This window comes from Salvelinus sp. IW2-2015, linkage group LG5 (genome assembly GCF_002910315.2).
Source record: "Salvelinus sp. IW2-2015 linkage group LG5, ASM291031v2, whole genome shotgun sequence".
Lineage (NCBI taxonomy): Eukaryota > Metazoa > Chordata > Actinopteri > Salmoniformes > Salmonidae > Salvelinus > Salvelinus sp. IW2-2015.
The window spans coordinates 13279700-13303820 of record NC_036844.1 but is presented as its reverse complement, the minus strand read 5'-3'; the positions used below and the strand labels follow the sequence as shown (position 1 = coordinate 13303820).

General features: G+C 41.4%; 1 protein-coding gene across 1 annotated transcript in view; it reads left to right on the top strand.

Annotated features, from left to right (window-relative positions):
* LOC111964499 (netrin receptor UNC5D-like) overlaps positions 1–24121 on the top strand; it is a 316049-nt gene that overhangs the window by 284937 nt on the left and 6991 nt on the right. Inside the window, exons 12-14 of the mRNA XM_023988387.2 lie at positions 2667–2841; positions 5819–6049; positions 10272–10421. Coding sequence (XP_023844155.1) covers positions 2667–2841; positions 5819–6049; positions 10272–10421 — 556 coding nt within the window. The remainder of the gene's footprint in view (positions 1–2666; positions 2842–5818; positions 6050–10271; positions 10422–24121) is intronic.

The following is a 24121-nucleotide window of genomic DNA, read 5'->3' as shown; positions in this document are numbered from 1 at the left end:
CAAGGAAAGTACATTTCGACTTCTCAAGGAGTTTAAATAAGTGACATTGATTGTCACTTGCATGGGATCAAATGTGGCTATAATCCATGTCATCCCTCCTCCTTCCTCCTTCTCAGAGCACCCCAGAGGCTTCTGTGTAGCGAGGGTAAAGATAAGGATCAAAGGTCACCTATAGTTTACGCCTCAGAGCTTAGGGGTGAACTGCCTGTGTCTGTCCTGTGAGGTGTGCGCTACTCTAAACACTCCTTGATCTCCCTGAGCCCACACCTTTAGGTTTCTGCCTGGTCCCGATAACGTTGTTTGCTGTTTACTTCCTGCCTGGCATTAGAGGGAGTCTGGAGGGCAGCGCACCATTGAGCTGTCAATCACAATCTTTTGACAAGCGCATAGAGAGACCCTGGGAGAAATTAAATGTTTTCCTCCTATTCAGACTTCAGGACGAATCCAACTACTTGAGGCGGTTGGCGGTGGATCTCCACTCGGCTGCAGGATAGGAATCGATCAGCTCAGCCTTGGTGGCTCCAGGGCTGCAGTATGGAGACTGAGATGAGAGGCTTTTCCTCACTAGGGAAGTCTTCACACTGCAGTCTAGAGGCCTTGGTGGGGGTTATTAGATATTATTGAGAGATCAGGAGAACAGTTAACCGTCGAAGTTAGCGGTGCTGAGTTTAGTTGGAAAGTTTGTATTGAGAGGAGTTGGGGAGCCTTATGCTTAACACACACAGAAAGTGTGTCTGTTCTTCAGTGTTTTTCATGTCACGTGTTTGTAGCAGAGGTAGTTCATGGCGCTAGCCTCATCTAATGTGTTAAAGCCTTGGCTTCGACTCAGCGAGCTAACGAGGTCTTGTTGTGCACTGAAAAGCTTGAAACTCCATAGGGAACAGTATCCAAGGTTGTTATGATGTTTTTTTCTAAATGAAACAATAAAATCCCCACGGCGTGTTAGTGCCTTGAAGTGCAGTTATTGTTTGATCCTTGTCAGGCCACCACGGTACAGCCCGTGGCCTTAACACGAGGTCAGGAGATCTCTGTAGAGATCCGATCGGTGACCAAGTGTGAATGAGAGATCGAGTGAAAGGGAGTGAAAAGGGAAAGTGTGGCTGACGAAGAATGGAGGTGTGAGAGGGAGACTGCGAGGTTGTTAGGAGGAGTTGCAATAGAGGGATGAACGATCGAGAGTGAGAGAAGGAGTGTTGATTAGGGGTTACTACAGGTGGCCTTCAGTCAAACCTCTCTCTGTTTGCAATCATGTTACTATTCACTTGACCTTTTTATCTTGTTTACGGAGCTAATTTATGCGTAGAAAATGGTAGTCTATTTGTTTGCATGTTTTCAGAATAAGAGTTTCAGTGGATCATAGAATATCATTCAGCATCACAATGCCAGCCAAATCATTCTGACATGAAACACTCCAATCCATTATTAAAACATCAATAACCCAAAGTCACCCTACCTGATCCACCTCTCAAACTAATTCCATTGAACAAATCATTTCTATTTGTTCCCGAGATACTCAAGCCAGAACCATGAAACATTTCTAGTTTTTCATCTTTGCTCCGAGTCATGTTTTCTTTGAAAAGCAAATGTTTTTTATTCTCCTCTCTTCAGGCTAATTATTAGAGTCCGATCTGCAGGTAACCTTGATGTCCCTCTAACAAGTGGGCCTAATTACCATAGCGCACAAAGACACACACACACACACACACAAACATGCGTGCGCACATGAACACACATACATGCAGCACAGCTGCAGGCTTTCACCACTGTTGGTTTATTTATTCTGTATTTTTAGATGAGAGATCATAACCCCTGTCAACGTTATGCCGCTGATTGCTTTCATTTGAACAATGGAGACAAATTTTACACAATAGGCACTGATAATTATCTGAAAAATAAATAACGATAAAGCAGAGTGAAAATCCTGTGGCGAGTGAGGTTGATCTCACTTTGTTCACCCCATATCGTGTTCAACTGATGTTTCAGAAAACAATATAACACAGTCATATGCTTGCATATGTTTTTATTCTCCGTTGATGGTTAGCCTACCCTACACAGTGGAATGCTAGCCTACTTGTTTCCTCCTAAAAACAGGTTGTGTACCCAGACAGACCTATTCCAGCCAGTCAGTATTTGGATGTTTGTGATGTAACACTCAACACCAACAAACAGTGGTCCTGATCCCTTCATTAGAGTGTCCAGTTAATCAGTTTAGCTGAAATCACTCCTCTGACTCTGCCTCTGGTCGCTAATCGGACCTGTCACTCAGGCTTAGGCGGGGGACACCAGCTTGGCCCTGTGACAGCAGGGTATAGCAGGACCACTCTACCCACAGTGAGATTGACCCCCAGGCCTGCAGCAGCAGGACTGAAGGATGGTTGAGGCTCAAATAGTATGAAGTCAAGCAGACATCACTTTTCATTGAGCGCTGGGCTGTAAAAATATGTGTAGTAGTGCAGGCCCTTCTGGACTGATGGCAGCCCCATCAAAGTTTCTGTGTTCGCAAGAATGGGACCATATGCCAATGTTTCTTTTTCCCCTCTTGCTCATGTAAAGCCATTACCCACTGTTTATGCCCTATTCTGGATTTCTTGTTCCTCTCATGTACACTGTCTGTGGAGAGTTTGGAGTCTAAACCCATCCTGATGTTTTTGTATGTGTGTTTTCAGCAGTACCCTATCAGAAGAGAGACAGGAGGTCCTGCTGAGCCCAGAGGTCACGTACGGTCCGCTGGGCCTTGACCTCTCCTGTCCCATCGCCATGACGATAGCCCACTGCGCTGAGGTTGCCGCCGATAACTGGAGCATCCGCCTCAAGAGGCAGACACAGGATAACAAGTGGGAGGTGAGATTATCCTGAAAACATTTCAGAACATTTAGAGGAACAGTGTGACATTTTCTCTCTCAGAATCTAACTGTGTAAAAGACTTTATGTAACCGGAGTTCAAGTAAACAACATTAAAATGGGTTCCAGACGATGCAAATGCCTGCCACTGTAATCAAATCCAAACTGGCCCAGATCATTTTTTTATTTTACCTTTATTTAACAAGGCAAGTCAGTTAAGAACAAATTCTTATTTTCAATGATGGCCTAGGAACAGTGGGTTAACTGCCTTGTTCAGTGTCACGAATGTTTGAAGAAGACCAAGGCGCAGCGTAATTTGTGGTCATCATATTTATTTAAATGAGAACCAGCAACAAAATAACAAAGTGAAACCAAAAGGAACGTACCGTTCCGTAGGCTACAAGAGCTGTACAAAAACAAGATCCCACAACATAGGTGGGAAACAAGGCTACCTAAGTATGATTCCCAATCAGAGACAACGATAGACAGCTGCCTCTGATTGGGAACCACACTCGGCCAAACACAAAGAAATACAAAACATAGAATGCCCACCCCACATCACCAAATAGAGAAATAAGGTTAGGGTGTGACATTCAGGGGCAGAACGACACATTTTTACCTTGTCATCTCGGGGATTTGATTATGTGCCATCTATTTAAAATGTTACGGTTATTTTCTACAACTTTGCTTCCTTCGTGGGCTATTAATGTGCAAGGAAAATGTCACCCAATATGCTCACATCCAATGAAACATTTCCATATACTAGATTGTGATTACAGTTGATTTCGATTTCTTTGTTCCTTACAAAAAAGCAGGAATGTTCAGTGTTCACCTTGTCTTTTTCGCTAAAACTGAGAATAAGATTCAATCACATAATCTAAATTCCACATATTCTGTTCTTCATACTGACTTCTCAACCTCTATTCCACTGAGGTTCATTGAGCTGCCAGTTGGGAGGAACTATTTCACTCACTCATGTTAGCATGGACTTCTTTGAAAAGTAGTGAAAGCTCAAGTCCAACCAACCTCTCAAAYAAAAACTCTGCCTCTTATAACATCCCACTCTGTCTTTCTCGGAGGGACTCCCTCGTTCTCTCAAGCTCTGAGCTCCGACATCAATCCACACCCTCCATTTTTCTCCATCCATCCACCCGTCTATCCAGCAGACGTATCAGCGATGTTCTTTTAAAGGCCCAYTGCAGTAAAAAAACATGATTGTCCTGTGTTTTATATTTCCACACTATGAGGTTGGAATAATATTGTGTAATTGTGAAAAATAAACTAATGCCCTTTTAGTGTAAGAGCTGTTTGAAAAGACTTGCTGAGAGGGGACAGGCATGTGGGTGTGCGTGGAACCCCATCATTACAGAAGCATCCCTTTCCACCACGATCCCTTCATCAGATTCCTTTCCTCCATCAACCATCCCTTCTTCTTCCTATGTGGTCACATCAAAGAGCAGGGACAGCAGCAGGGGCTCAGAACTATATTCTCCACCCACCCACACACACAAACACAACAAATTAATTTTACTGTGAAATTGTGAAAATTATGATAATGCCCTTTTAGTGTAAGAGCTGTTTAAAAAAACACCTACAATTTCTGCCTGTTTTGGTGGGATGGAGTTTTGGCCTGACTGGTGTCATCACCAGAAATTGCTCTTTGCTAACAAAGTATTTTTGTTTGTTTTGTATAATTTTGATTGACAACAAACACAGTAAGGTGCTTGATTGTTGCCCAGAAATGATTTAATATTGAGATAATATAGCTACATTGGAACTTTAATGTTTAACTTACTTAATCAAAGGAGTGTTGGAGAGTGACCGGTAGCTCATCTAGGCAGAGTTGACCCCGGAGCTCAGAGCTCCTTGTGCCTTGCGGTTGACCTGTGACGATCAAAGGCCCTGGCCTATTCACAGCCTATGACATTTACACAGGATATAATATGCTGGCGAGAGACGCTTGCTGCACAAAAGGCTGCTATCAAAGACCAGTCGACGAATGACTGTGTGTGTGTGCGCTGTGGGTTATATGCTGACAGGAGAGAGGGAGAGGAGGGGGAAGAGGAAAAGATAAAAGGAGGGATAAAGAAGAAAGAGAGAGAGAGAGAAATGTTTAAAGACAGAGAGAGAGAATGGGAGAGAGAAGGTGAAGAGGGAGAGAGATTGGTAATTGAATTGAAATAAATTGAGAAAGCGAGAAAGACCGAGATGAGAGAAAGAGAGAGAGAGGCCACCCTCGTCTTGCCCGTGTGAAGGAGCCGTGGCGCAACCTGTCTCCTTTACTGTGAAATAATGAGCCCTTTATCTCAGGCAGAATGCCAGGCCAGCCTCTTGAAATGTGAACCATCGCTGGAATTAGTGACATTACCAGAGATGGAAGGCATCTCTCTCCCGCTCCCTCTCAATCTCTCTCTCTCGCTTTTTTTCTCCCCTTGTCTCCCATCCCCCCTGTCTCTGTCTTTCTCTCTCTGCCCCCTCCTCACCTTCTTTCTCCCTCCTCTCTTTCTTCCTCACATTTTCCTTTAATGCTGCTAAGCTTTTGGGGTGTTTGACTCCATCATTTTTTCCCCTGCCTGCCTGGCTGGCTGTCTGGTGAGGATGAGCTATATAAAAAGTAGATTCCTTATGTCTGCTGCAGAGCTAATGGGCCAGGTGTTGCATCTAGGCCAGTGGATTACATTACTATATTATGCAGCCTGGCTTTATAGGGTTTAACCATGCCTTATAAGCTTAGTACAGAGGGCCACAGGGTCACTGGGATGGTGCAGTAGGTGATTTAGGAGGGGAATTTAGCACAGAATGAAGGAGAAATGACCTATGCATACGGTTATGTGGTAATCACGTTACTGTTCACGATGCCCAATGTGCTGATTGCTTCTTTATCCATCCCCAGGCTTTTTTCCACGTTAAAAACCATCAGATTAAGGCCCCAACCCGCACCTAACTCCTTATTTTCTTCTCTCTTCCTCTCCCACAGGAAGTAATGTCGGTGGAGGAGGAGAGCACTTCCTGCTACTGTCTGCTGGAGGCTCAGTGCTGCCACCTGCTGTTGGAGCATCCAGGGCGCTACGCCCTGGTGGGGGTGCCTCTGAGCCAGGAGGCTGTGAAGAGGCTGAGGTTGGCCGTGTTCGGTAGTGCAGACAACACCAATCCACTGGGATACAGCCTCAGAGTGTACTGTGTCGATGACACCCCCTACGCATTCCAGGTATGGAGAAGGTGAATGGATGGATGGATGGCTTGATGGGTGAATGGATGGGTGGCCAACAAGATCGCATAGTTTCCCTTCGAAATTCGACGTGGATGAATGTCTATTTTTTATGCATTAATTCCGTGTGGATACAGGGTAAATTCTGTGTGGTTACAGGGTTAAAACAAAAACAACTCAAAGGGTTACGTTTAGGATAGAGGGATAAAGGTTAGACCTATGGTTTGGGGAAGGCTTAAAACAAAATTATTTTAAAACGACACGCTATTAGCATCAGATATCATCAGCATTCACAGGGCTTGCGAGAAAGAGCATTGTGAACTGGTATATCACAGTGGTCTGAGCAGTGCTCTCCAGCTCTTTTTTGTTTGGTGTGCACCGAGGAAGGCATATATCGACGTTCTCAGGACCATTTCAAACATCCCAAATAAAATTGTGTTTCTAGCGATCAGTCTGGGGTGGCTACTTGGCTGGCTAACTAACTAACTGATTGGCTGACTGGTTGAGTGACTGACTGACTGGCTGACGGATGGATGGATGGATGGATATATTGACCGACTGCCTATCACACTAGTTTAGGCTGAGAGTAATTTGTGAGAGGACAAGAAGTCAGTAACCCTTGTCTAACAGCTAGCCTGCAGTAGTAGGTTTCATCTGACAGAAAGTACTATGCAAAGGTTATACTGTACACAGGACAGCTTGCTAGGAGGTGTGTGTATGTGCATACATATCCGTCGTCACGCCTCCACATTGTGACTTTCTTTCTTCCGTCAGATTTTCACGCTCTACCGGAGATGAGAGAGAGAGAGAATAACGCAAAATACACCAAATATTGCATGCAGAGCAGATTTAGGCCAACCCACTAATTATACAAATCTAAAAAAGAGCCACCTGTACAACCACCTAAAAGGAAGTGATTCCCAAACCTTCCTTAACAAAGCCATCACCTACAGAGAAATGAACCTGGAGAACAGTCCCCTAAGAATGCTGGTCCTGGGGCTCTTCACAAACACAAACAGACCCCACAAAGCCACAGGACAGCAACACAATTAGACCCAACCAAATCATGAGAAAACAAAAAGAGAAAAACTTGACACATTGGAAAGAATTAACAAAAAAACAGAGTAAACTAGAATGTTATTTGGCCCTAAACAGAGAGTACACAGTGGCAGAATAACTGACCACTGTGACTGACCCAAACTTAGGGAAAGCTTTGACTATGTACAGACTCAGTGAGCATAGCCTTGCTATTGAGAAAGGCCGCCGTAGGCAGATCTGGCTCTCAAGAGAAGACAGGCTATGTGCACACTGCCCACAAAATGAGGTGGAAACTGAGCTGCACTTCCTAACCTCCTGCCATGACAATATTAGAGACACATATTTCCCTCAGATTACACAGATCCACAAAGAACATCGAAAACAAACCCAATTTTGATAAACTCCCGTATCTACTAGGTGAAATACCACAGTGTGCCATCACAGCAGCAAGATTTGTGACCTGTTGCCACAAGAAAAGGGCAGCCAGTGAAGAACAAACACTATGTTTGTTTATGTTTTTATTTTCCTTTTTGTACTTTAACTATTTGCACATCGTTACAACACTATATATACATAATATGACATTTGACATTTCTTTATTCTTTTGGAACTTCTGTGAGTGTAATGTTTACTGTTCATTTTTATTTCCCTTAAATTGAATTGAGAGAGACAGAGCGAGAGAGACAGAGTCAGAGAGAGAGAGACAGAGTGAGAGAGAGAGAGACAGAGCGAGAGAGACAGAGTGAGAGAGAGAGAGACAGAGTGAGAGAGAGAGAGACTGCTCGACAACTAGGCAACGAGGAGGGACTTTTAATTACAAAGACAACGTTGCAATGTTTCGTCCCCTGTCTTCTTTCTGGGGCTTAATTGAATATTTGCAGCGTGTTAATTAAACGTGTTTTAGCATTCTATTCCGTGTGATGAACCTGGCAAGGGAGCACACACATTACAGACGGAGGGTGGATAAAGAGAAAGAGAGATGGTTAGGGAGAGAGTGTGTGTGTGTGCATTCTCTCTTTAGTTCTGTAAAGAGATGATGTATGGATCGTATTCGATGAAGAGTAGCTACGGCCTTGTCACACAAACTAATTTCAATCATTCTCTCATTCTCTCTCATATCGACACCCATTATCCTCTTTCTGCCTCGTTCACACAAAAAGACAAACACACACACACCTACACACACACACACCTATACACCTCTGACAGCAGCCAGTTGCTTTAAATCTGTGTGTTATTCTCCAGAGAGGTTGTGATTGGACAGATCTTGGCTCATTGGAGCAGATTCAGTTCTGGACGCATCAGTCAGAGGGGAGCCTTGCATGGTGAATAGAGAGAAATTGCATTTGGGGAACCCACCAGCCAATTTTCTCTATCTCTGTCACTCTGCCCTTTTTATTTGTCCTGTTTTGGTGGGGGMTTTTGGGCTTCATACGACGAATGATTTCCCTTGCGATGCCCAGCAGGGTTGCGATTTTTCCATTTCCTAAACTCGGTCCTGGGGACCCCAAGGGGTGCACGTTTTGGTTTTTGCCTTAGCACTACACAGCTGATTCAAATTATCAAAGCTTAATCGTGAGTTGATTACTTGAATRAGCTGTGTAGTGCTAGGGCAAAAACCAAAATGTGCACCCCTTGTGTTCCTCAGGACCGAGTTTGGGAAACACAGGCCTACGCCTTTCACTTTGTGATGGAGATGGCAGACACACCCATGCACACAGACAGACAGACAGACAGACAGACAGACAGACAGACAGACAGACAGACAGACAGACAGACAAGACAGACGACAGACAGACATGACAGACAAGACAAGTACGATGCGTACGCACAGACACACACAAGGACACACACACACTCAGCTCCAGGTCTCCCTAGAGAATCACACAACAATACCCACGGATGAGAACCCAAAAAGCGTGAAATCACCAAAGTCCTTTCATCAATAGAAAATGCTATTCTGGAAGATTAGGCTTGATTTCTGTCTCTTTGTGTGGCTTCTCATGTGATGTCAATGAATTCAACTGAAACAGCATTTTAGGGGAATTGTGCTGCCTGATCTTATTTATTGGACGTTTTGATGCCAGGATTTGTTTATTTGTTTCATTGTGTGTTTGGGAGGTTTCATTCCAAGCGTGACATGATTATGGAATTTTTTCTAAATGAGGAAAAATGCCTTTTAAGCAATTCTTCCACTTGCTTTCTCTTGCAAAGGGGGATAACTGAATACCTAATCTGCCCATGAGCTGTTTAATGTAACTGGTTAGAGCTGTTTAGATATTCAGGGGGAGTTAGTTGTTCAGAGCTAGGGTTGCAAAGGGAGGGTATATTACTGGAAACRTTTTAAGTTTATCAGTAAACTACCAGAATTTTGTATCTTTCAAMGATGTTATGCAATCTGTCACAATACATCTAGTGGCCCTTTTGGGTACTTCAGATTATCCCAGGTGTCTCTGGCCCTCCATGTGGCCTTATCACATGTTAAATATATGAAATAATGAAATAAGATGATTTTAAAATAAAACATAGAATGACAAAGCTGTAAAACATTTTCCTAAATATAAACCATCAACTTAGGGAATACCATTGGTGTTTAATATGAGGGTTTCAGCATGAAATATCCTTTAGATGTATTTACACACTTTCATTTTATTTTACTATGTCAATATGTATTTGTTGTCAATGTTCTGGCAGCAAACTGTTGGCAGTTGTGAAAAAAGTCAATATTTGGATGAGTTCCAGAGGTAATTGTTGATTAGATGCTTTTTTCATTAATTGGGCTATTTTCTCTAGAACCATATCGTCTATCTACTAAAAACTCACGGACAATACGGACACGGATATAATAAATTAATTCTTTATACGGGTTAAACATTTTTTTAAAGTTATTCAAGTATAAATTAACAACGTTACGATAGATTGCCATATAGTTTCTGTTAATTACCAAAATTACAGAAGATTCCAGTAACTTTGGTAAATTACCGGTAGCTTTGCAACCCTATTCAGAGTACTTCTTCTCACTGCAGTCCATGGGGGTTGCAGATGAAGGAGAGGGGTTGTGACTGAGTAATATTGGTTTTCTATGTTCTGTAATCCATGTATACTGTTCTGCAACGCTGTAAACACACCCGGATTTAATGTAATTCTCACCCTTTTATCTCTCCTTCCCTCATCTCCCTATCAGGAAGTGGCATCGGCCGAGCGGGTGAGAGGTGGTTGTCTCCTGGAGGAGCCCAAGACGCTGCTGTTCAGGGGGAACTCCCTCAGCCTGCAGCTCTCCATCCAGGACGTCCCCCAGTTCCTCTGGAGCATCAAGCCTTTCACCACCTGCCAGGTAAAGGATGGAGGAATGTGTTGGGAGCGGGTGTCGGGGGGTATGTGGGAGGGGGTTAGAGAGGGAGTGTGGGTGTGCATGGAACCCCATCATTACAGAAACCTCCCTTCCACCACAATCCTTTCCTCAGTCCTTTCCTCCTTCAACCATCCCTTCTTCTTCCTCGGTGGTCACATCAAAGAGCAGGGACAGCAGCAGGGGACCAGAACTATATTCTCCACCCACACAGACACACACAACATATTAATTGACTTGCTGTTTGTTTGTCATTGAAACTACACTATGTATTAACTGAATTGACTTTGAAGAATGGAATGTTAACATGCAAGTCATTTAAGACTGGCCACCTCCAATTCAGTTTGCTCATGGATACACAACCACATCCCCATGAGGCTGCTGCCCTTCAACGATTAGCTGAAGTCGTTTAGTGGCTAAAGTGATCATTGACCTGGTCTGGTCTTAAAAGCCAAGAGCAGTCATTACTGTGATTTTCTTGTGTTTTGTATATATTTACACACTATGAGATTGGAATAATACTGTGAAATTGGGAAAATTATGATAATGCCCTTTTAGTGTAAGAGCTGTTTGAAAAGATCGCCTGAAATTTCAACCTGTAAATTAGTTAATAGACCAATAAGAAATAGAGTTCCAGATCTCTCTGCCAATAACAGCTCATTTTCAGTTTRCCCCTCACCACTCAGACCACTCCTAGACAGTCCTACAAAATTCTTTCTTAAGAAATCACTCTTTGCTAAGAAGATATTTTTGGACCTTTTAACTAGTAGTTAAAAGGTGAAATATAGGAAAGAGAGCAATACAATTAGCTTGCATTCAGGCATAGTGTTGGACCAGTATTCAAAATGTGTCTCAGAGTAGAAGCTGAGGCACATGCTGATGTAGGATCAGGTTCCCCCCCTGTTCATGTAATCTTATTAATTAGGATCTAAAAGGCCAAATGAATTCTATATCACTACTCCTACTCTGATACTATTTGTGAATACGGGCCCAGAGCTAGATTAGGTCTATAGTTTATGGCTGTACCCGACTACAAAAAATCTTGGTCAACCAAGAGTCGTCTGTTCTTTCGACCAATCGATTGGTAGACATTTTTAAACATGTATTTTTCAATATATAGACAGACCCTACAGTATGTTTTAACAAATCAACTATATGTAGGCTACTGAGCTTGTCTGATCCTTTAAGCACTGCGATTAAAAATGAAGACACAAAATAKTAAAGAGGGAGCCAGAGATCGATATAGCCTAACCAGAAGAAAACAACTTGTTCCCGACACACCTCCTCCTGTTGCCCGCTGCTGCTGGCCTTCGCAGATTCTGCCKCTATACTCTTAAAGATAACGGTAATAGGCTACATCAACGGTTGGCAACCTTTTCCATTTGAAGTGCCAAGTTATCATACCATTTCTACTGATCTGCATGCCAGTTATGATTTCCATATGCACATTTTCATGAAACAATTTAATTTATAACGAATTCTTCATATCTCAAAATCAATATCATGTGGTTAATCCAAATGATATCTAAATGAAAATAATACAAATCTAAAAGGAACTTCTATTGCCAATATGTAAAAATAGCCTACATAAGCCAAAAAATAAAAACATTGCAGCCTGCAAGTAGAAAATATCCAGATTTAAAAATAAATATCCTATAAATCACATTGACTATGCATAYCCTGTCTGCAAGGAACTTGAAACAGACATTGTATCAACTATTAACTTGGTCCAACCCGATCGTGCTAGCAAACTTGCAACATTGCATGAAATATTCTGGGCCCTCAGAGTTTCCTTCACCAGTGAGCTCTGGACAAACAGACACAGCTGTAGACTATTTTCGCAAGGGATAGAAGTAATCAGGTAGGACTATTTTATGAAATTTGTAACGGATCAGAGGAAGATTTATTTTTCCTTGTTCATCCTGAGTGGTTATGGAAAGGGATCGAGCTGGAAAGATTTTTCAAATAGGCTACGTTGAGGAACTATTGTCATTCTCAGTGGATGTAAAAACAGATGTAATTTGAGGCAAAGAAACATTTTATTTGAGAAGCTACACAGTGATAATGAGTTAAGACAATCAGAAATAGTATCAGATCCCCAAATGGGCACATTTATAGGCCTACATGAATTAAATGYTAAATGTACTACTGGTGATACTGGTYTGCCATCCCCGCGGCCTCTGCAATGGATCGTGTACCATAATTTTTTTATATACAGTGGGGAGAACAAGTATTTGATACACTGCCGATTTTGAAGTTTTCTACTTACAAAGCATGTAGAGGTCTGTAATTTATATCATAGGTACACTTCAACTCTGAGAGACGGAATCTAAAACAAAAATCCAGAAAATCACATTGTATGATTTTTAAGTAATAATTTGCATTTTTTTGCATGACATAAGTATTTGATACATCAGAAAAGCAGAACTTAATTATTGGTACAAAACCTTTGTTTCCAATTACAAGATCATACGTTTCCTGTAGTTATTGACCAGGTTTGCACACACTGCAGCAGGGATTTTGGCCCACTCCTCCATACATACCTTCTCCAGATCCTTCAGGTTTCGGGGCTGTCGGTGGGCAATACGGACGTTCAGCTCCTCCAAAGATTTTCTATTGGTTCAGGTCTGGAGACTGGCTAGGCCACTCCAGGACCTTGAGATGCTTCTTACGAGCCACTCCTTAGTGCCCTGGCTGTGTGTTTCGGGTCGTTGTCATGCTGGAAGATCCAGCCACGACCCATCTTCAATGCTCTTACTGAGGGAAGGAGGTTTTTGCCAAGATCTCGCGATACATGGCCCCATCCTCCCCTCAATACGGTGCAGTCGTCCTGTCCCCTTTGCAGAAAAGCATCCCCAAAGAATTATGTTTCCACCTCCATGCTTCACGTTGGGAGGGTGTTCTTGGGGTTGTACTCAACCTTCTTCTTCCTCCAAACACGGCGAGTGGAGTTTAGACCAAAAAGCTCTATTTTGTCTCATCAGACCACATGACCTTCTCCCATTCCTCCTCTGGATCATCCAGATGATGTTTGGCAAACTTCAGACGGGCCTGACATCGCTGGCTTGAGCAGGGGACCTTGCGTGCGCTGAAGGATTTCAATCCATGACAGCGTAGTGTGTTACTAATGGTTTTCTTTGAGACTGTGGTCCCAGCTCTCTTCAGGTCATTGACCAGGTCCTGCCGTGTAGTTCTGGGCTGATCCCTCACCTTCCTTTGATCATTGATGCCCCACGAGGTGAGATCTTGCATGGAGCCCCAGACCGAGGTGATTGACCGTCATCTTGAACATCTTCCATTTTCTAAAATTGCGCCAACAGTTGTTGCCTTCTCACCAAGCTGCTTGCCTATTGTCCTGTGTGCCCATCCCAGCCTTGTGCAGGTCTACAATTTTATCCCTGATGTCCTTACACAGCTCTCTGGTCTTGGCCATTGTGGAGAGATTGGAGTCTGTTTGATTGAGTGTGTGTACAGGTGTCTTTATACAAGTAACAAGTTCAAACAGGTGCAGTTAATACAGGTAATGAGTGGAGAACAGGACTTCTAAAAGAAAAACTAACAGGTCTGTGAGAGCCCGAATTCTTACTGTTTGTAGGTGATCAAATACTTATGTCACGCAATAAAATGCAAATTAATTACTTAAAAATCATACAATGTGATTTTCTGGATTTTTGTTTTAGCTTCCGTCTCTCACAGTTGAAGTGTACCTATGATAAAAATTACAGACCTCTACATGCTTTGTAAGTAGGAAAACCTTCAAAATCGGCAGTGTATCAAATACTTGTTCTCCCCACTGTATATTTCCAACCACTGCTCAACAACAAAAGATATTGGTCGACCAACAGCCTATCGACCAAACGATCGACCAGTTGGGCCCTCAGAGTTTCCTTCACCAGTGAGCTCTGGACAAACAGACACAGCTGTAGACTATTGGGGTCAGCCGTCTAAATGCTGTCTAAATGGGGTCAGCCGTACTAAAGGGTATTTAATATGTGACCGACTGCCTTGATTCAGTCTTATGTAGAACATTTTTAAATTGTGTTTTTTACAGTGGATAAAAGCAGGGACACAGAGCTACAAAATGATATATCATACATTGCATTTGAGGAACAATGGGAAAGTAATTTTGCTTTGAAAGTTGATAAACTTGTAACTTCACTTTTGAGAAAATGGCCTTTGAATGTTTTGGTACCTACTGGAGAGCTCTTCTTTGTCTACACTCATTCAGTATCGTTCACAGCCTCTTAAGCTTTWGCCCCACCCATCTCTTTTAGAGCGTACTGTCCTAACAACAGCAGTCAAGCACCCAAGCTAACTGGCTAACGTTGGCTAGCTTGCTAACTACTTCCAGACACAAATGAGAGAACAGCTCACTGACCATTTTACTTGCCCTAGCAGAGCTAGTTAGGCTGTTTCTATGTTATCCAGAGCATTGGTGACTGCAACTGTGCTGCTGGCAAGAATTTGCACTTTTTTGCCAATGTTTACTGACACCGGCCATATTCAATGGGTGTTGAGAGTTCGTAAATTCGTCAGTTATTCTGTGCTCCATCTATCAACAGTTGTCGCAGTGACATTCTATTGAAATGGTTACTTCCATAGTTGAGTCTTTTGTTAAGACATGTAGCTAGCTAGCTAGGTAAACAATGAGCAATAATCGCAATTCATGATGTTATTCCACTGCATGAATCACCAGGTAGCTAACCAACCAGGTTCAATGTTAGCTAGCTAGCATTAGGCTATAACTAGCAGAGAAAATGACTCTGAGATACGAATAATAAGATCATACACGTAACGTTTGCTAACGAGCCAGCCAGCTAAAGTTAGCTATCTAGATAACAGTACACTTTTAATTTATTTAACCTTTATTTAACTAGGCAAGTTTAACTTGAAATGAAAATGACTTTGTCAAAATTTGAAATGTGTAWTATCTGAAAATGTAGCTAGCTAGACTATCTTACCTGTGCTCTGAAATCGGAGTAGATAGCCTTAGCGAAATTACCAGCTAACTGTCTATCAACAGTTGTCGCAGTGACATTCTATTGAAATGGATACTTGCATAGTGGAGACTTTTGTTAAGACATGTAGCTAGCTAGCTAGCTAGCTAAACAATTAACCATAATCCTGTAGCGGTATTTATTAGAGAGGAGTAAAGATAAAGATTTTGTTCGGGCGCCAGGCAGGTATTAACCATGCCGAAAGGAAAAGAGTAGAATAGAGAGAGTACCACTACCAGACCCACACACATCAGCAGAAGAGACTGCCTAGAGTGTTGCCTGTTTACCAGATAGCCAGTGGAGAGAAAAGAGAATACACACCCTATAAAACCCACATCACAGCACAGGGGTAACCCCACCAAGAATACCTCATACAATAATAATAATAATAATAATGGCAGAGCAATTGAACAGCAACTTCATACAAGAAAGAACCCTGTCATCAACAGAGGATTTGCAGTAATATGTATTATCTTCCAGTGGAGGAGTGCAGAGGGTATGAATGTGGGGGGATGTTCATAAACACAACAAAGGCCTTAAAATTGTCCACAATCTTCTCGGCCACATGTCATTTGTACACCCCACCTCAATACAGTTCAAATAACAATACACAACTTGCAAGCAACCTCCKTTTTAACTAAAATGTCCACCCAAATACTTCTGGCAGGGCAATAATAGTCCAGCTCTAAGGAACTTCAATGGGAAGCGCGTTTGGAAAATAGAACGTCTGTTGCAGGGTAAAGCACTGGAACGATAGAGGGATGAGAAAGAGAGAAAGAGAACAAGAGAGATCTTAGCTGTGGTCTTCAGGCGTGCGGGTGTACTGTCTGACTGTCCGATGGTTTGTAGGTCAAAGCTTCGCAACAATGTTGCTACTAATCCATGTGATCCATAACCGGCACGGTCCCAAACGAAAACAACCACGACCTAGAGCGGTCACACCGATGATTGAGTTAAATACGTTATAAACTACATACGCTGAAAACACACAAAACTTTTGCAGCATAGCACACACAATCAAACTGTCGCACCACCCAAGAGCTCCTCCCCAAAGAGCTGAACGAGCTGTCTTTATTTCGTCCTTCCTTACTGCTGATGCGCTCTTAAAGTGTCAGCGCACGGTGAAGGCTTCGTGCAGGATTTCGCCACAATCCCAACTCATGACGTTACTACCCTGCATGAATATGCAGGTACAGTGTTTTTTTATTTTAAAGTTGCAAACCTTGTGGGCTGCCGCAGAATTCTATGGCACGATATTTAATTGTCAGCTATTGTTACCATTAATGCTAGTTAGTGCTAGTTTGACCACCAGAGGGTATCTTTGAGAAGCATTTGATAGCCTTCAATATTGGCTGTACTAAAGAATTGAAAACTTTTTTTAAGAACATAGTATATGGGATTGATTATAAGAAATGTAGCTTAATTCATTTGATTAATATTATGGTGTTTCTATTCCAAGAAAAACTCAGAATTAAACCCTCAGGGTTTCCGTTAGGATGGAACGGAAAATATGGCGCTGTACAACGTGACGGTCGGGAGTAGGCTACAGTACTAAGAGCATAACATTTCCACACCCTAATTGTAGTCTAACCAATACCCAAACGGAGATTCAGTGAAAATAAACATCTCATTGATTTATCAAGACCAGTCTCTATGCTTGTCTCAGAGCAGTGCTGTCTTGACCTCTGAATGCTGTCTCTTCCATTAATTTTGAATGAGTATTTTCCAGTAAACAACCATTTGTTTACCTTCATTAGCTTACTTTGTTCCAATATTTCTGTCATTCAGTGATAGTTATTCCCATAGTAATTATTTATGGATCCATAAGGAAATCAACATCTGCATTTTGAAAGAGTATTTTTATCATTATTTTATTAACGATAGCATAAAGATGCTGATGAAGAAATATAGTACTGTACAATATATGCTTTATCTGACATTTTGTGGTTGCATGAGGTCACCCACACACACTTTAAACATTTGGATAATAAAGCATTTAAAACATTTTAAAGATAGAAGCCGCCTGCATTTGTTTACTAGGCTACTGTGCAGTCTGACAAATAAACATAGCCTACAGCACATACTATAGTAAACATGGTAAAGTTCTTATTTCCTTACATAAGGGAGAGCAGGTCATGTCCAGACTTTCTCGGTGATCTCAAGTACTCATTAACTCTGTCTTCAATGGTTTTTGGGGTGCATCAGTCATGGACAGAAACTTCTGAGACACAGTATTAATGACGAACACCCGGAGGTTCACTGGTAAGCCACATTTGCCTCGGGATCCGTCCCAGTTGGTATTCTGTGTCCACTTGTGGTATCTCTCTTCAGTTACACATCCTTGGAATAGCAGAACAACATAACGGTCCGGACGGCCCTTGCTGTGCCTGGTGAGCATTTAGTCAAGTTCTGTTGTCAGARGAGGAATGGAAATGTTGGTGTGAACCGAAAACCTGATGAACCCGCCAGGTATGTTGACTGCCTGTCGGAGGTGGAGTTCCAGAGCTCACAGGTGTGCCTGGTATGGATTGTGACTCCATCTCGTTCCTCGCCCTCTTCAACGCGTCATCCTACACCTGACTCTTCGCCATAAGCGCCTGATCCTCTGCCAATGATGAGTGACTATCTGCCAATGCCGCCTGGCTCTGGACCAATGCATCAGCTGTCGCCCGTATCTCTGCCAAAGTATCTATTGTCCTGCTAATAGTCCATAATGGCGCTGTACAACATGACCGGTCGGGAGTAGGCTACAGTACTACAGTAAGAGCAAAATAATCCTAACATTTCCACACCCTAATTGTAGTCTTAAGTTTCTCTTAGAATAAATACCTTAGTGTAACAACAGTTTTAGTAAGTAATACTGACGAGTAGTAACAAAAAATATGTGTGCAGGACAGAGGAATTGCAATTCTTAGACTTTTTGTTCTAAATTCAATCACCTTCTTCATCCTCATCATTCAGTTCATTGAAATTCAATTTTGAAGTTCTGCACAATTATCAGTTTCTATTTGGTTTATATTACCCATTCATTGTCAGTTAGCATAATCAGTGCTCTAACTCCCACTTGTGCTGGTCTGGAGCAATGGAGTAGTGACGCAGGGTATTGTACTAAACTACAAATMACCTCTAAGTCCTGCAGTATGAACTTTTAGTTGAGCTACCACTGTATTTAACCAACCAGGTTCAATGTTAGCTAGCTAATGTTAGACTATAACCAGCAAAGCAAATGGCTCTGAAATACGAATAATAAGATCATATACGTAACGTTAGCTAGCGAGCCAGCCAGCTTCGTTAGCTAGCTAGCTAACAGTACACTTTAACTTGAAATGCAAATGACTTTGTCAAAATTTGAAATGTGTAATATCTGAAAATATAGCTAGCTAGACTATCTTACCCGTATAAATGGAATGGACAATCCTCCTTGTCACGGATGCCATGGTTGCCTTTAGTTTGAAGATGAAATCCGGGGACTTGTGTTTTCTCCATCTCCTTAACTATCATTCTTCAATTCCACTGATTTCAAAACTTGATCCTCCAGAAAGTGGAGAGCAACACTTAAGAAGCGTGCTATATGGCAGACCAATCCGAACTCATATCTCAGCATGTCTAGCCCACTCATTATCTCAGCCAATCATGGCTAGCGGCAAGGTTTGCTTCTTTTTTTGTGGCTAAACCAACTACTGTAGGCTCATAATTTAACAATTGAATCCTACAGACGAAGAACCATATATGTGACAATTTTTCCATTTTAAGATAATCAGTTATTTTTATATTATTAATTGTGTGTACCACATTAGGTGTTTTATGGTTGACAAATAATTCACCATACCCATATCTTCCAACAACAATTAATATTTTTTTGTTATTTCAAAAAATACTTTTTTATTGTCGTTTTAATTTTTAGAATGTGGAAGAACAGTATATCTCCAGTGATGATTTCAGTTTGTGGAAGAACAGTATATGTGACATTTTGCATGACTCTTGTAAGATGTCCTTTTTTAACACCTGATATGATGTTTTAAGTACTTTCAAGTACAGATGCCCTTCATGTAAATAACGTAACTGCAATATGTAGTTAATTCATTTGTATGGAGGTTCATTTAAAGGTGGTCTATCAACTTCAGCACTGATGACTTTTCTTAAAAGTTGAGTCATGAAATCTTAGTCTCGTTTAAAATGAAGCTCTCAATGTGAACATACCATAGAATAACTACACAAATAGAATACAATTAAATGAATTCAATCAAAACAAGCACAACTTGTACATATCAAATATGGATCAATGTGATGTGCCAATATGCATGTCCATTATGCAGGTCCCTACGGTCAATATTACAAAACGTTCAGAAAACCATTCACTTTGCATTTAACACTATGATCAGCAATTAAGTTTTGAATTGCATTAAACCCATGCTAAAGGCAAGAAATGTCCTTCTGTACTGAGGTGACAGCAGTAAATAAGTYTTAACTGCTTAGAGTTAATGCTAAATGTGGTGACAGAGAGACGTACTGTATATTGTAATGAATAAAAAAAGGGAATCAAGATCAAATGAATACGCACATACTGTATGTGATGACTTATTTGTTTTTAATTAATTCAGATAAAAAAATGTTCAAATGATCACACACAAAATAATTCTCAACAGAACACATTGTACATAACATTTTCTACACTAGGAACAACATCTTAAAATTAAATTAATTCAATATATTGTGCTGGTTCAAATCCTACACAAATTGATTCACATAGAAAACACCTACTATACATTTAATTTCCTACAATAGGGGTGACATGTCTTCTGAAATGTATTCAGATTGAACATACTATACAGGTTCAGGGGATCATAAACTCACAGAAAAAACGGTGAATTATGTAGCTTGGTTTAACAACAAATTATTCACTCTGCAGTGATTTATAAAAAGAGCGTGCAGCAGCTGGCAAGTAGTTGAGCATGGTCATCAGATCTTGGTACTTGTTTCTTTTGATGGGCAGAGGACTCTCATATGCTCTAGGGTAGTGGCTTGCAAAATAGGGAGGTTGAGGTGTAGCTCCTTGTTTTGGTTTGGAGATCAGCCACGATTTCCATCCCTCAAATAGACTGTGGCTCTGTCTGGCGTACAGATTCCAAGGATCAACTGAAATTAGAACAGAAACATTTTAAGTTCCTGACATCAATAAACAACTTTCATAGTCAAGCATTAGGATATTTTATTGTTAGAACAACATGTTGCATGTTGATGGGATGTTAGTAAACTATTCTCTGTGCAATACCTGTGACTTTTAACCACCTCACTGAGGTGATCTGTAGTCCAGCTGGTCGCTTGAGGACAGAATCTGGGAGGTGCCTGAAGTCTTCACATTGCATCCTCATCACCTTGAATGGTTTTGCTGGTTGTGCTTCAAGTATCATCTTTGAAACATCATCAGGTGTATGAAGGACTGACACCTTGCGCCTCTTCTCGATGGTGGCAAAAGATCGATCACAAGGAAGAAAAGAATGACCAGACCATGAACTTCTGCTCAACTAGGGTAAAGTAACCCATAGAGACGAGCATCGACATCAGATTGAGCATCCGCCAGTTGTTATTCTGCCCACAGATGCAGCTTGCCACCTCAATGAACCCTCGGTGTGCAATCCCCTCATGCCAAACACACATGTATGCAGGATCTTCTTTTCCAAGTTCCTGGATGCAAAGGTTAAAATTTGACAGCTGCCGCTGGTAGTAGACATTGGAGTGGGTCAGATTAGGGGTGTACATCACCCCCTGTAGATCCACAGAAATGACATGGCAGTCAGCATTGGCTTTAGCCCACTCAGTGTCACTTTGAAGCTGTGTGTAGGCCTTTTCGGCTTTTCGGTGGTGCAACTCACTTTCAACTGCAATCTTCCTCTTCTCCTCTTCAGATGTTGCTGCTGACATCTTAGTGAAGAATGCGTCACATTTGCCACAGGTGTCACTCCTMGGTTGGCCGAAATTGAGACTCTGCTGTTTGAAAATGKTGTGGTATTCTTCTCTTCATATTTTCACTTGCCTGAAGACGGCTGTTGGTTAGCTGGAACACAGACATGAAAGTGACCTTGCACACATTCAATCTCTGGCCTGCTTGCTGTACATGGTATTTGAAGGTTTGTTTCCGTCGTTTGTTCTCCTCTGTATCCTCAGGTTTACGTCTCCGTTTCACCTCATGCTGCAATAAAAATMMACAATGATAAATWKAGAATTGAATATACTGTAGCACATTCAGGGTATTGCTTGATCAGGACCTCCATCTTTCACACACTCCCAACCTATACACAGAATGAGTTTGTATTGCACCATTGTGTAACACTGCACTTTTAGAGTTAATTTATGTACGTATCATTACTGTCAAAGTTAAACTATGGAAATGTTCAATATAGCTATTATAATAATAGGCTTTTGTCTTATTTCTAACCTGTTCTAAGCCGGAGAGAATCAACGCTTGTTGTTTCTCGTATGGGACAGTGTAGAAACTGTTGAACAGATGCAGCTTGCGCTCATCAGTCAACTTTCCACAATCCTTTCTGCACGTTGTGGAACACGCTCTTCCCTGCAGGATACAGTGTAACGTTACCTATAACTAGCTAGCTACTGTAGCCATGTCGAATCATCCGGTGGATGTAGAAAAATTAGCTAGCTATGTTTCTTCTATAATCTAGCAATAATATTTGTAACGATAATGTATAAGTCAGTAGCCAACGAACTTTAGCTAATATGTTTTCTCTATAGTTACAAATTAGACAACCCAGAACATACATGTTAGCTACTGTACTCTATAGCTAGCTTGATTGTTTGATATACGGTTCTTCCACGTAGCTCTTTTGGACAGCTTTTCAGTTTTTTCTTGACCCTTACGATTTGTATAGGGGTTTCTCGCATCCCGTAAGATCTTCCTTTGCCTGTCTTTCCATTATTTTACTTTTGTTTTACGTTTCTTTCCCACATTTCGGCGATTTTCATCAGCAACAGAAAAGTTGTGCGCTTGTCCGTCCATTCTGAGTGGTGCACATCAACGGTTATTCCACGACAGCCTATCTTTAAATTTTAAAATTATTGTTAATTAGCGCGTGGAAAGCTTGTGAAACCGGTTCACTATAGAAAAAGGGTGTCCAATAATGATTTTTCATGTATATCTCTTTTTTTTTTTGTCACATATATGGTTCTTCGTCTGTAGGATTCAATTGTATTCATATTAACAGATGGCAGACAAATTTGTTATTAAGGCACATGAAAGTTCACATGTTCCAGAAGGCATTTCTGCCCCCCAAAATAATTATGATAAAAAAATGATGATTTAAAACAAATGTTTACATTTAAATGGCTCTCCTGTAAAGTAGTGACCCGCGACATACGCCTAGTTTCCTGAAACAAGTCACATATGTTGATATCTCTCTCACTTTCTCTCGCGCTCGCTCTCTCTCTCAATTCAAGAGGTTTATTGGCATGGAAAACATATGTTAACATTGCCAAAGCAAGTGGAGTAGATAATAAACAAAGTGAAATGAACAGTAAACATTACACTCACAGAAGTTCCAAAAGAATAAAGACATTTCAAATGTCATTATTTATATATACAGTGTTGTAACGATGTTCAAATTGTGAAAGTACAAAAAGGAAAATATATATTTTTTAATTGTTCTTCGCTGGTTGTCCTTTTCTTGTGGCAACAGGTCACAAATCTTGCTGCTGTGATGGCACACTGTGGTATTTCACCTAGTAGATACGGGAGTTTATCAAAATTGGGTTTGTTTTTTATGTTCTTTGTGGATCTGTGTAATCTGAGGGAAATATGTGTCTCTAATATTGTCATAGATTTGGCAGGAGGTTAGGAACTGCAGCTCAGTTTTCACCTCATTTTGTGGGCAGTGTGCACATAGCCTGTCTTCCCTTAAGAGCCAGATCTGCCTACGGCGGCCTTTCTCAATAGCAAGGCTATGCTCACTGAGTCTGTACATAGTACTTCAGATTCTAGTAGGGTGAGGCCGGGTGCTGCAGACTGTTCTAGTGACGTCGCCAATTTGTTGATATATATGTTGACGAGGGCGGGCTTAAGCTGCATCCCTGTCTCACCCCACGGCCCTGTGGAAAGAAATGTGTGTTTTTTGCCTATTTTTGTGTTCATGGATTTTATAATGTCCTATGTTTTTCCCCCAACACCACTTTCCATCAATTTGTATAGCAGACTCTCATACCAAATTGAGTCAAAGAATTTGCCTTTGTTTTGATTTGTTTATTTGTCATTTAGGGTGTGCAGGGTGAATACGTGGTCTGTCGTACGATAATTTGGTAAAAAGCCAATTTGGCATTTGCTCAGTACATTGTTTTCACTGACGAAATGTAAGAGTCTGCTGTTAATGATAATGCAGAGGATTTTCCCAAGGTTGCTGTTGACACATATCCCACGGTAGTTATTGGGGTCAGATTTGTCTCCACTTTTGTGGATTGGGGTGATCAGTCCTTGGTTCCACGTATTGGGGAAGATGCCAGAGCTAAGGATGATGTTAAAGAGTTTAAGTATATCCAATTTGAATTTGTTGTCTGTATATCTTATAATTTCATTGAGGATACCATCAATACCACATGCCTTTTGGGGTTCTCTCTCTCTCTCTCTCTCTCTCTCTCTCTCTCTCTCTCTCTCTCTCTCTCTCTCTCTCTCTCTCTCTCTCT